At 52.1% G+C, this 13,809-nt stretch overlaps 3 protein-coding genes across 3 annotated transcripts; 2 read left to right on the forward strand and 1 right to left on the reverse strand.

The window, feature by feature from the left end:
- The first annotated feature begins 3,734 nt into the window (after positions 1-3,734).
- On the forward strand, positions 3,735-5,046 carry LOC140221228 (uncharacterized). The gene is made up of 3 exons (XM_072290543.1): positions 3,735-4,193; positions 4,414-4,527; positions 4,723-5,046. Exons 1-3 carry the CDS (start codon positions 3,735-3,737, stop codon positions 5,044-5,046), a joined length of 897 nt encoding a protein of 298 aa, XP_072146644.1.
- A 3,258-nt stretch (positions 5,047-8,304) lies between these two features.
- On the reverse strand, positions 8,305-11,362 carry LOC140221309 (cytochrome b-c1 complex subunit 9, mitochondrial). The gene is made up of 3 exons (XM_072290750.1): positions 11,165-11,362; positions 10,980-11,027; positions 8,305-8,629 (listed from the first exon to the last, which is right to left on the reverse strand). The coding sequence occupies exons 1-3, from the start codon at positions 11,255-11,257 to the stop codon at positions 8,579-8,581; spliced, it is 192 nt and encodes a 63-aa protein (XP_072146851.1). The 5' UTR covers positions 11,258-11,362; the 3' UTR covers positions 8,305-8,578.
- Positions 11,363-11,485: 123 nt separating this feature from the next.
- LOC117838132 (probable pectinesterase/pectinesterase inhibitor 21) lies at positions 11,486-13,732 on the forward strand. The gene has a single exon (XM_034718033.2). The coding sequence runs from the start codon at positions 11,939-11,941 to the stop codon at positions 13,631-13,633; it is 1,695 nt and encodes a 564-aa protein (XP_034573924.1). The 5' UTR covers positions 11,486-11,938; the 3' UTR covers positions 13,634-13,732.
- The last annotated feature ends 77 nt before the right edge of the window (positions 13,733-13,809 follow it).

Here is a 13,809-nt window from a genome sequence, read left to right on the forward strand (position 1 = left end):
GGGAGTAAAATGAACTGCTCCCCACCCTGTCGCAAAGCATACACTGTGGTACCCATCGTTATTCGATAGTAGATGGGAAGAATTATGTGAAAACCAATAAAAGAAAAAAGGAACGGTAATGCTTCGAGTCGTGCGTCCAACACGAGCGCGAGTCGTTGGACGGTTATACCGTGGAGGCCCAGCTGCCCTGCCTACCTACACGTCCACACTTGTGGCTAATTATTTTCAAGCGACGTGGCCTTTCTCCCATCCACAAGACTACCCAACACCAGGCGTTTTTATCCATTCAGCAGGTTTCTTCCCATCCTCTTCGCAAGTATCACCATGGAGGTATGGAGGTCATAGCAGTCCACCTCCCTGGCTCCCTTCCCCTCTCCCTCCTTGATGTGCCAAGTCAAGGTCCGGCGACTCCGCAGCCTATCCATGGCCGGCTGACCGCCCCATTGCCTCCGACGGGCAGCAGGAGATCCGAGGCGGTGGTGCGCGAGGCCGGCAGAGGGCGAGGCTGGCGGCAAGAAATCCGGGGCGGCGAGCCCCGCACGAGTGGCGGCGTGCGAGGCCAGCGGTGCACGAGGCGAACTTTGCGCTCTCAACTCCTTGTTGCATTAGGTACCCCCATGATGTTGCAGTAGAATTTTTTGGATGTTGCTGTTGGCGCTAGAAATTGGTCAACCGAATCCCCAGCGTCTGACACACGACCCGGGAGAATCTGCTTAACTCCTGTTCGGGTGATTGCCCTGGTGCGGTTCGCGCGGCGTGCCAGCCAATCTGACCTGTTGATTGGCAAGGAAGGATACGTGTCAGATCCAGAAGTCGCGATCGGCTAGATTTCCGATCTCAAGAAAGCTTATCAGCGAATCGGCCGATTTGCCGTGATAAAGAAATCGGCTATGAAGCAGCCGATTACTGTAGCAGTGTGGATAGAAAACTACTGGAGTAATCGACACAATGCTATAGTAACAACACCAGGAATAGATCTAATCGGCTATGTATAAAATAAGTAAATTAAATATCAAAGTATAAGGAAAGCCGAGACTGCCGATTCCTAGCTGGATAACTGGTGATAAAACTAGAAAAAACAGGCAAAACCTATGATTCTAGTAAATATCGATAACTAGTGAATAAATCTAAACGAAACGACAGCGATGCGCCCGAAGTTAAAGCTTAGAATTTACTCGGTAAACGGAACTTACAAGATCGGCCGGAGGTCAAGTTGATGCAGCCCCGCCAACCCGTACGAACTCGTGAAAAAAGAAGAAAGTATTTGGCGAAGTCGCCTGCTTGAAAGTAAGTACGAGGAAATAGTAATTGGTTGTATTGATTTGTTGATGATTACAGATCTACAAAGGTAGCTATTTATAGCCCCGTACAGATGACTCCTTATCTGACTAGAACTCTATCCCTAATTCAAATAGAAAACGAATATTTGCAAGTACGATTCGTACTAGGTTGGTTATTATACGCTTCACGGGCTGATCTCTCCTTCATCCTTCTATTCCTTTCCAAGCCCGTACCGGCCCAATTATTCCAACCTTCTAATCGGCCGATTCCTCATCGGCAAAAGGTAACCGATCGGGAGCCTGGCGTGTCCGATCCGAACCCCAAGGGTTAAGCGAGGCAGAAGTCATCGGCCGATCCCGTACTGTAGCATTGGCCGATCTTGGACTGTAGCGCCAACCAACCGATCTCGAACTGTAGCGCCATTCGACCGATTTCCAACTGTACTTTCCCATTTCCTCTTCTCCTGGCGCTGATTTCACTTGTGACGAAATCTAGCGTCAACAGTTGCAAAACGCTATTTGTGTGGTATAAATATTGCAACAGTTAGGTTTTGATGTTTCATGTTGCAACTTTTGTGTTTTAGTGTTTCACCGTGCTCAAGCTCAACCTATCATATGGTTGAGCATGAAACAGACGTTCAATGTCGTGGCGGGAATTTCTTTCCTTCAGAATACGATGTTCACATTGCACTATATTTTTTACATATTTTTTAAATATTGGCTTATATTTTCGTTGTTGCGGATATTTATGTTGGATGTTGCAACGGAGTGTCCGATGGATAATTCCCCATCTGACGTCTGGGCGCTAGCAGCGTCGAAAAAAGAACCAATAACACCGCTACTCAATATAATCCTAAGCTCGGTGTACACAGATAAAAATTGAGAAAAATAGTTAGAACGGATAAATATTACTATACTTTCGAGTTTAATTTTGTCTCGTTACACATCACATTTTACATCGAGTTGAATTTTTGCAGGATACATAGTTTGAGCACATCTCTTATAGAATGTATGCCTTTTCTGTTATAAATTGTAACTGGTGTTTTACTAGTAGTACTCGCACAGCGAAATTGTACCATGTGCGCTGTTTAAGAAAATCAAATATCGAATGAGTAGTACGAATAATGCCTTTTCCGATTTATGGGCCTCACCCTAACCAATCTCCAAGCCCAGTGAGGCCATTTGCTGCTAGCCGGGCCAGGCTACGTGAGGCATTCTTAGATATCCTTCCGCTAAAAACTGGCTAAAATGTGAGAACTCGCATTGTTCGCGTCGTGTGGCTCTTCCTCAACCTTGGCGGAAGCAGTTGGCTGCCTCAAGGTATTGGAGACAGTAGAATTGTATGGCATCTCCCATGTGCAGCTGGAGGTTGACTCAAGTGTTCTAAAGGAAGCTATTACATGTGATGCTCATGATCGTGCCCACTGTGGAGTGATTTTCAGGGATATTCGAAACATGTTAGCTAATGAGTTTGTGTGTTTAGCTGTTTCTCTTATTCCACGTTGTACTAACTCGTCTGCGCACGAGCTTGCAAGATTGGGTTTACTTTGGGGTTCGGAGCAATCATGCATATGGACTGATCCTCTTTCCGATTCTGTAAATGTGCAAGTGATCCGCGATTTAGCGGAATCTGGTGATGGTAATGAAAGGCCGTAGAGACACCCAAGCTTTCCAAAAAAAAAAAACCCTTGGCTTCTTGCCAGATACGAAGCCGATGCACAACCATCCTCTTCGCCCTATGGCCCTATCCTAACTGATGCTGCCTTATATTAGAAGTCATCTTCATGCTCTTGTTGGGTAATTATTTAGCTCTTGATTTTCTCTTCTCTTCTGATTGTGCTTTTGCTGAAAGTCAATGGAGCAGGTGAGCTCCTGCTTGCCGTGTATGGTAGAGATGGCATGAGTAGATGGGCAGTATGCCCTGCCATGTATAGTACTAATAGTAGGTAGAATAGTTGGTAGTTCTACTCATTGTATTTTGTACTCTAAGTTGACTATTGGTGCTATATAGTAGAGGAGCAGCTGCAGCTCCAAGATTCAGTTCAGCAGCAACAATTGAGTGTGTATGTGTGTGTGAGAGAGAGCTGTGCTCTCATCTTCAACCTCTAGACTTGTGTGTGAGTGTGCTGCGTGAGGGATGAGCTCAGGGAACTTACCTGCCGCCGGCCAACAAGTGGCATCAGAGCTGCGTCCTGAAGGATCCAGGGCGGCCGGGGCAGAGAGAGGAAGGGGAAGAGGGCGCCGGCCAGCCTCCGTTGGGTGCCGGGTGTCTCTGTCACCGGGACGTCGTGGGGCGACGTTCGTGGTGAAGAAGACGGTGCGCAACATCGGCGGCGCCCAGTTCCCCATCCTCACCGCAGCAACTATGCGGAGTGGGAGGTGATGATGAAGGCCAGGGGCCTTTAGCAGGCGGTGAGCGTCGACACTGACGATGAGCAAGAGGACCAGATAGTGATGGAGGTGATCCTGAAGGGTGTCCCGTCAGAGTTCTCCGTTGCGCTGGGCTCCAAGGAGATGGCCAAGGAGGCGTGGGAAAGCTTGAAGACGATGCGGCTTGGCAACAACCGCGTCCGTAAGGCGAAGGCGCAGCAGCTCCGCCAGGAGTACGAGGCCATCACCTTCCCCGACGGCGAGGCGGTGGAGGATTTCGCGCTGCGCCTCACCATAATGGTCAGCCAATTGGTGTCGTTGGGCGACCCCATCACCGAAAAGGAGGTCGTTGCCAAGTTCCTCCGCGTCTTCCCGTCTCGCCTCGCCCAAATTGCGATGTCCATCGAGACTCTGCTCGAGATGAGCGAGCTCACCAACAAGGACATCGCTGGGCGATTGAAGGCGGTGGAGGACCGCGCCGTGGACGCGGCATCGCACGCGCCCACCGGCGGCCAGCTGCTGCTCACAGAGGAGCAGTGGGCGGTGCAAGCGCGGGATAGAAAGACAGGGGAAGGACCCTCTGTCACGAGCGGAGGCGGCTCAGGAGGAAGCGGAAGGGGGCGCAGCAAAATGAGAAGGAGGCGCGGTGGCGGTAGTGCTAGCGGTGGCGGTAGCGCTGGCGGCGGCGGGCGAGCCTCTACCAAGGACAAATTGTGGCAAGACCGGGCATTGGGCCTGGGACTGCAAAGCGTTGCACCGCCAGGAGCAGGCGCACCCCACACAAGGCGAGGACGACAAGCCCGTGCTCCTGATGGCGCAGGTCTGCGCCCTCAACGATGCTGATGGGGAGGAAGACGCGCTGCGCCTGCGCACTCAAGTGCGGCTAGACGAACCTCAAACGCAGGTTCATCTCGGAGAGGAGAATGGCGGCGAAGGAGAAGAGAGGCAGCTATGGTACCTAGACTCCAGCACTAGCAACCACATGGCGGGCGACGGCGCGGTCTTCACCGAGCTGGACAGAGGCGTCGTCGGGACATTGAAGTTTGGTGACAGCTCACGTGTGGACATCTAGGGGTGCAGCACGGTCATCTTCAAGTGCCAGAACGGCGAGCATCGCGCCCTCACCGATTTCTACTTCATCCCCCGCCTGTGCAGCAACATCATCAGTATTGGCCAGCTCAATGAGCGAGGCTGCCAAGTACTTATTGATGGCGGGGTGCTCCGAATCCGCGACCGTGACCACCACCTCCTCGCCAAGGTGAAGACAAGCTACAACCGGCTCTACACGCTGGACCTGAAGATTGGGCGGCCGGTCTGCCTGGCAGCGCACCACGACGACGAGGCATGGCTCTGGCACGCCCGCTTCGAGCATTTGAGTTTTGATGCACTGGCGTAGTTGGCATGCCAGGAGATAGCTTGCGGCCTCCCCAAGATTGATCACGCCAGTGAGCTTTGCGACAGCTGTCTGGCCGGGAAACAGAGGAGGAGCTCCTTCCCCAAGACTGCCAATTTTCACACCGACGACCTTCTACAGCTGGTCCATGGGGACCTCTGAGGACCAATTTTGCCAGCGACGTACGGCGGGCGGCGCTACTTCCTGCTCCTAGTGGATGATTGCAGCCGCTACATGTGGCTCCATCTCCTGGTGAGCAAGGACGAGGCGGCGACAGCAATCCGACACTTCAAGGCGCAAGTGGAAGGAGAATTCGGGAAGAAGCTTCAGGTGTTGAGGACCGACCGCGGCGGCGAGTTCAACTCCATCAAATTCGGCCTCTACTGCGTGGAACAGGGCATCCAACGCCATCTCACCGCGCCATACTCTGCGCAACAGAATGACATGGTGGAGAGGCGGAACCAGACCATCGTGGGGAAGGCGCGGAGCATGGTCAAGGCGAAGAAGCTGCCGACGGCATTCTAGGGTGAGGCGGTGAGCACGGCGGTGTTCATCTTGAATCGCTTGTCGATGAAGAGCCTGAAGGGGAAGACGCCGTTTGAAGCATGGCACGGATGCAAGGCGGATGTGCCCTTCCTTCGAACCTTCGGTTGCGTTGGCCATGTGAAGGAGACGAGGCTCAGGCTGAAGAAGTTGGACGACAGGAGCAAGCCCATGGTGTTCCTGGGCTATGAGCTGGGGAGCAAGGCCTACAGGTTGTTTGATCCGCAATCCCGACGGGTGGTGGTCTTCAATGAAGCGGCCAGTTGGGACTGGGAATCCGGCGGTGAAGGGGGAGAAGTGGGTGGCGGCAGCCACTTCACCATCGAGCTCAAGGAGCATCACACCAGAGAAGAAGGAGTGGCAGCGGAAGAGAAAGGAGGAGCGTCCCCTGTTCCGGGAGCAGGGGAAGTTACAACTCCGCCTTCCCCAGCGGGAGGATCCCCTGTTCCAGGAGCAGGGGAAGCTGCGGGCGGAGCAGAAGAGCAGGCGGAAGGAGGCGGCACACCGGTGACACCAGCCAAGGGGGTGTAGTACGTCACGCCACCACCCGTGATCTCTCCACACCTCAATGCCAGCTACGATGGGAAGCTGCTCCGGTTCCGCTCCCTGGACGACTACATCGGCGGCACAGAGATTCCCGGCTTGGCAGCGCGCGAGCTGGGAGAACAAGAGCTGCATTCGGGCAGCGCGGAGGAGCCGGCCACGTTCAAGGAGGCAAAGTAGGACCCTCGGTGGCGGCGAGCGATGGTTGAGGAGATGGCCTCAATCGAGGAGAACCAGACGTGGGCGCTCGTCGATCCGCTGGCCGGTCGGTCGATTGGGCTCAAGTGGGTGTTCAAAGTCAAGCACGACAAGTAGGGCAACGTCGTGAAGCACAAGGCGAGGCTGGTGGCCAAAGGATTCGTGCAGCACGAGGGAATCGACTTCGAGGAAGTGTTTGCTCTAGGGGCGCGCATGGAGTCTGTGCGCCTGTTGCTGGCTCTGGCGGCGACACGGAACTGGGAGGTCCATCACATGGATGTGAAATCCATGTTCCTCAACGGCGAGTTGCGAGAAGAAGTATATGTGCAGCAGCCGCCGAGGTTCATCGTCGTCGGAGAAGAAGGAAAGGTCCTCCGCTTGCGCAAGGCGCTCTACGGGCTACGACAGACGTTGCGTGCTTGGAACATCAAGCTGGTCGAGAGCCTGGCGGGCCTCCGCATCACCAAATGTGCCACCGAGCATGCGCTCTACATCAGGCGGACGGTGGGGAAGACACTGATCGTCGGCTTGTACGTCGACGACCTGATCATCACCGGCCAGGAGAAGGATGGCATCGCCGCGTTCAAGGAAGAGATGACGGCGATGTTCCGGACGAGCGACTTGGGCCTGCTCAGCTACTACCTTGGCATTGAGGTGGAGCAGAGCCATGGCGCCATCACTCTCCAGCAGAGCGCGTACGCGAAGAAGCTCCTGGAACGGAGCGGCATGGCAGACTGCAAGCCGTGCCGGGCGCCCATGGAAGAGAAGCTGAAGCTATCAAAGGACAGCACCGCAGCGAAAGTCGATGCCGGTACAGAAGCATTGTGGGCAGGCTCAGGTACTTGACGCACACACGGCCGGACATCACGTTCGTCGTGGGCTATGTGAGCCGTTTCATGGAAGACCTGCGAGAGGATCACCTCGCCGCGGTCAAGCACCTCCACCACTACGTCGTCGAGACTACAGGGCTTGGGATTGCCTATCCTAAGCGAGGAGGAGAGCAGCTGGAGCTGATTGGATACAGCGACAACGACATGGCGAGTGACATCGATGGCCCGCGCAGCACGACCGGGATCATCTTCTTCATCGGGTCGTGCCTTGCCACCTGGCAGTCCCAGAAGTAGAAAGTGGTGGCTTAAAATCTACCTACGAGGCAGAATACATAGCAGCCGCCACCGCAAGCTACCAAGGGGTCTGGCTGGGGAGGCTGCTGCGGGAGCTCACCGGCAAAGAGCTCCACGCGCCGGTCCTTCTGGTGGACAACAAGTCCGCCATCGCATTGGCGAAGAACCCCGTCCTCCACGACCGCAGCAAGCACATTGACACCAAGTTCCATTTCATCCATGACTGTGTCGATGGAGGACGCATTAGACTCGAGTTTGTTGAGACTTCTCAGCAGCTCGAGGACATCGTCACCAAGCCACTGGGGCATCTTCGGCTCCAGGAGTTGAGGAAGAAGATAGGAATCGAGAAGATCAAGGAAGAGCTTCACAATTAGGGAAAGGATTGTTGGATAATTGTTTAGCTCTTGATTTGCTCCTCTTTTGATTGTGCTTTTGCTGAAAGTCTTGATTTGCTCCTCTCTTTTTATTGTGCTTTTGCTGAAAGTCAATGGAGCAGGTGAGCTCCTGCCTGCCGTGTATGGCAGAGATAGCATGAGTAGATGGGCAGTATGCCTGCCATGTATAGTACTAATAGTAGGTTGCCATGTATAGTACTAATAGTAGGTAGAATAGTTGGTAGTTCTACTCATATTTTGTACTCTAAGTTGACTATTGGTGCTATATAGTAGAGGAGCAGCTCCAAGATTCAGTTCAGCAGCAACAATTGAGTGTGTGTGTGTGAGCTGTGCTCTCATCTTCAACCTCTAGACTTGTGTGTGAGTGTGATGTGTGAGGGATGAGCTCAGGGAGCTTACCTGCCGCCGGCCAACAGCTCTCAGTACCAAAGGATGCATGATGGATCTCTAAATCACAGTTGCCAACAAAACGTTTCTCATTCATAGTATTACAAGTTTTCGACGGAGGGCGGGGCAACCAAACATGCCGATCCCTGGCTGGATAACAGGTTCTAACCATGCACCACGAAACTCCAACAGCAGTGTCGAGTAAATGAATGAGTAGCAACACCCAGAAAGAGTTAGGATTTTACATTGGTTGTTATTATGTCAAAAAGGAATGATAAACCCGTTGCTCAAATGGAAACTAATTTCATGGAAAGCGACATCCTGGGAACCCTGAGCTCGATGCTCTCATTCTTCCGCTGGCCTTTGCCCCAGAACTGGTATATCTTCATACCTTTTCTGCAAGTTCGTATTACAAAGAATCATTAGCTGAGCAACACAGAGTATAACAGCATTAACAAGTGAGCAACGACAAAGCTTTCCTATATGCAGTTGCAACAAAATAAAGCTCAGTTTCTGGTGCTAAGCTTGGTTTCGAAACAGAGAAGAAAAAGTGTAGGAACGGAAGCAATGCAGCCTGCCAGTTATTGGTTGCAATGAAAGGTTCATCAACTGTAATTGTGCTAACATGTTACTAGTTGCACAAAATAAATTGTGCAGAAACCCAACACAAAATTTCATGCCAACACATACAAAGCTACATCCAAGAAGACTAACCAAAATTACTCGTGTCAAAAGTCTATTCGATCAAAAGACTCCGAACAAGACAGGAATCCTGGTTTGTTCCATTTTGAGGTTAACTGTTCATGTAACATCATTAAAAGCATTGTTCTCCTGATCTGATTGTTAATGCTAGGTCAGAAGCAAAGGCAAAGCTAAACAAAAAAATGAACCAGTATGCCCACCATATACCATCTCCAAACGAACTCCAACCCGAATTATTCAAAAGTGCTGTTCAGAATGAGTTTTTTCTTTATAAAAATGCTGTATAATGTAAGTTCATATAACCTTTGTTAAAAAAATTTTGCTCAACATTCCATTTCATCATTCAAGCAGATAAAGGCTATAAGTTGAGTTGCAAATCAATATTTATCCATGTTTGGCTACAATTTTATTGCATTCTACATTGAGCAAGTAACAATTCAACTGCCTTTCTTTCTAATTAGAGTCAAGCATTCATGATCTACGCCTGTGTCATGCAATGTGGTGATGCAGTTTGGTTCAGCATGATATGAAATGTGTATTCATCATAAATAAGAATTGTAACACACATGATCTGGTCCTCTTGATTTTTTCTCCCCAGTATACTATCCTTTTGGATAGAAGGGGAACCCTCCCAATCCATGGGGATTGGCAGGGAAATTATGTACTAAAAGGTTCTACAGAACAAAGGATCAAGAACAATGACAACAAAATTCTCTAGATGTCAAACCAATCTTCAGAGATGTTTTCTCCCATCTGCCCTCTAAATGCTGTAACAGTGTAAACCACAAAAAACACTGCCAAGAATTTAAACCATATAATATTGATATTGATATTGATAATAAAAAAGCCTTTTAATTAAGCCACATCATCGCATACTCATGAGTTGGCAACATTCTTTGCAATGCACAGTATATTGTGTAAGTAACAATTCAACTCTTGCATCAACATCATGCATTTGTGATTGTGTATCATGCAAGGCAGTTTGGCTTGGCATGATTTGAAATGTATGTTCATAGTAAAAATGTAACATATTTGCTATTTTTCACTAATAATAATGTCAAGCAGTAACTATGGTTCTCTTACCAAAACATTAGATCATACATCACACAAATAACTACAGAATGAATTCTAAACAGAAATGTGAAATCAGGCACAATGAAAACACAATTCAGTACATGACCAACTAATCCAAGAGATGCTTGATTCCTTTTGTGTTCTATGTGTTCTAAATGCTAGCCTCATGTGCTTGGCAGTTGGCACGAGATGTAAATGATTAACAATGCTACTTTCCTATGCTTATTTCGGATCCAGTTATTTGAAAAAAGGAAGCATCCTATCGTGTTTAATTTGGTGTAGACATTTGTTTCACTGAGCCTTAGTAAAACTAAGAAACTTATCAGCATGTACATGATTGTTGAGAAACAAATGAGTACAGATATGAAGCTGTGCTTGCGAAGTAAAATGCGGAGGAAAAAAACAGCAAAATATCAGATGGCGAACACTAGGCTGTCGAAATTATGCTACCTACTAAACAAAAAGAAACAGCCAGTAGAGGTGCTACCATGCTAGTCCCATATACTCCCTTCCTCCCAACATGTAGGCCATTTTAGTTTTGTCGTAAGTCAAAATTCTAATCATGCACTAATATCTACAACATCAAATCAATTTCATTAATCCACAATGAAATACAACTTGCACAAGGATTTCTTCATATCAGACAACCACCTCATCGACATACATGATGGCGAAGGACTGCACTACAGAAACGGACAGAACAAAAAGACAATCATCGCAAGCAATACAATTAAGCAACCCTAACAGGCTAACAAGCGACCTATTTTGCACAAACAAGAAGAATCGCTTCAAATATTCACAAATCAGATCTTCCTAGACGCAACAAGCGCACAGGTTGTGATCAATATGGCGTCGATTTCCTTCGCTACTTGTTGGATCACAAACGCGAGATCTCAGTACCTCTACGAATCAAGAGATGCTCAACAACACCACCAAAGGGGAGGACGTCGGAGAGGGACGAAAAACTTACCCCGACGTTGTTCATCTCCCAGAGCTTGTGGACTCCGTAATCCACCGCCTGCAACCAAACCAGACAAGTCAAATCAATCATCTAGAGATGGCGACAGCGAATAGAAGAGGAAACACGAGGTTGAGGGGAGGGGAGGGCCGATCTGGAAGATGTGGATCGGGGAGGGTGTCAGGGGTAGGGCGTACCCGCTCGCCCGCGAAGGCGCCGGCGACGACGAAGGTGACGTAGACGGCGTTGCGGCGCATCACCACGCGGTAGAGCGCGTCGAAGAGGCCCATCGCAGCGGCGGCGGCGGCGTGCGCGAGAGGGAGAGGTCGTTGAGGTGGAGGTGGATCCGAGCGAGAGAGGCGCAGGAATGGGGGAGGGGGCGGCGCAGTGACGCGTCTGGTGGCTTTGGCCCGGTGGAGAGGCCTGAGGGAATGCGGGCGCTTGCTTATTGGGCCTCACCCTTCCCACCAATCTCGAAGCCCAGTTGAGGCTGTTGCGGCTGGGCCAGGATGAACGAGGCCTTTTCAGATCCTTCCCAAAGCCCAGAACATGACGAACCTCTCAGTTCGCAACGCGCAGGACAGAGCTCAAACAAAGTGAAACAATCTTCCTACAGAAAAAGAAAAAAAGGGAAAATGTGAGCAAATTCCTATAATAAACAAAAAAATTCCCCCCAAGACGAAAAACTAGGTGAACAAACGCAACGCAAATAACCACCGTCCGTCACCGTTGTGTGGCTGTCCCTTCACCTCGGCAGCTCCTTCCCAGCTCCAACGCCAACGCACAACCGCCCTCTTCGCGCCCTGTCCCAAAGTTGACGTTGCCTTCTGTATAAGAACTCATCTCCCCCCCTCTTGCTAGGTACTCCAATTCACACCAAAATAAAGAGCATCTACCTTTCCATTGGTGTGGTTGGGGGCACTAAATACCTAAGCATATATAGATCGTAAGGTGCTGCGGAAGAAGCTACCATGAAAGGCGCCGTCATCGGCGCGTCGAGCGTCCTGGTCGTGGCGGTCATCGCCGCCGTCTGCGTGGTGTCCTTCAAGGGCCATGGCGGCAAGGAGGACGAGGGCGAGATGTCCACCTCGGTGAAGTCCATCAAGTCCTTCTGCCAGCCCGTGGACTACAAGGAGACGTGCGAGCGCGCGCTGGAGGCGACGGCCGGCAACGCCACGAGCCCAACGGACCTTGCCAAGGTCATCTTCAAGGTGACCTCCGACCGGATCGAGAAGGCCGCGCGCGAGTCCGCCGTGCTCAACGACCTCAAGAACGACCCGCGCACGTCGGGCGCCCTCAGAAACTGCAAGGAGCTCCTGGACTACGCCATCGACGACCTCAAGACCACCTTCGACAGGCTCGGCGGGTTCGAGATGACCAACTTCAAGGCCGCCGTGGACGACCTCAAGACGTGGCTGAGCTCCGCGCTGACGTACCAGGAGACGTGCCTCGACGGGTTCGAGAACACCACGACGGACGCCGCGGCCAAGATGCGCAGGGCGCTCAACACCTCGCAGGAGCTGACGGAGAACATACTCGCCCTCGTGGACGAGTTCTCTGAGACGCTCGCCAGCCTGGGCCTGCCGAGCTTCCACCGCCGGCTGCTCGCGGGCAACGGCGGTGCGCCGTCGTGGATGACCGACGACGCCAAGCGCCGGGTGCTGAAGGCCACCCCCGGCTCGCCCGACTTCAAGCCGGACGTGACGGTGGCGGCGGACGGCAGCGGCGACTTCAAGACCATCAACGCGGCGCTGGCCAAGGTTCCGACGAAGAGCGCCACCGCGTACGTGATGTACGTGAAGGCCGGGACGTACAAGGAGTACGTGTCGGTGCCCCGGAACGTGACGAACCTGGTGGTGGTCGGCGACGGCGCCACCAAGACGGTGGTGACGGGCAGCAAGAGCTTCGCGATGAACATCACGACCAAGGACACGGCAACGATGGAGGTGATCGGGAACGGGTTCCTGATGCGCGGCGTGGGCGTGGAGAACACGGCGGGCGCCCGGAACCACCAGGCGGTGGCGCTGCGGGTGCAGAGCGACATGTCGGCCTTCTACGAGTGCCGCTTCGACGGGTACCAGGACACGCTGTACACGCACACGTCGCGGCAATACTACCGCGACTGCGTGGTGACGGGCACCATCGACTTCATCTTCGGCAACGCGCAGGTGGTGTTCCAGAACTGCCTCATCCAGGTGCGCAAGTGCATGGACAACCAGCAGAACATCGTGACGGCGCAGGGCCGCAAGGAGAGGCGCTCGGCGGGGGGCACGGTCATCCACAACTGCACCGTGGAGCCGCACCCGGAGTTCGAGTCGAGCGCCGGGAGGCTCAAGACCTACCTGGGGAGGCCGTGGAAGGAGCACTCGCGCACGCTCTACATCCAGTCGGAGATCGGCGGGTTCGTCGACCCGCAGGGGTGGCTGCCGTGGCTCGGCGACTTCGGCCTCAGCACCTGCTACTACGCCGAGGTGGAGAACCACGGGCCCGGGGCCGACACCAGCAAGCGCGCCAAGTGGAAGGGCGTCAAGAACATCACCTACCAGCAGGCGCAGCAGAAGTACACCGTCGAGAGGTTCATCCAGGGACAGACGTGGCTCCCCAAGCTCGGCGTGCCCTTCATCCCGGGGCTCCTGCCGCAGAATCAAACCGGCAGGATACACTGAGAGCCATGGCCATGCGCGTGGAAGATGTATATATGCACATGCACGGGTTGTGACTTGTGAATTCTGATCGGCGGTCTGCGTTGTCGATGTGGACCAACATTTACAGTGGTGGTTGTTTTGTTGGCTGCGATTGTTGATGTTGTGACTGCTGATTATATGGGAAGAAAAATGCTGTG

The sequence above is a fragment of the Setaria viridis genome, chromosome 9 (assembly GCF_005286985.2).
Source record: "Setaria viridis chromosome 9, Setaria_viridis_v4.0, whole genome shotgun sequence".
Taxonomy (NCBI): domain Eukaryota; kingdom Viridiplantae; phylum Streptophyta; class Magnoliopsida; order Poales; family Poaceae; genus Setaria; species Setaria viridis.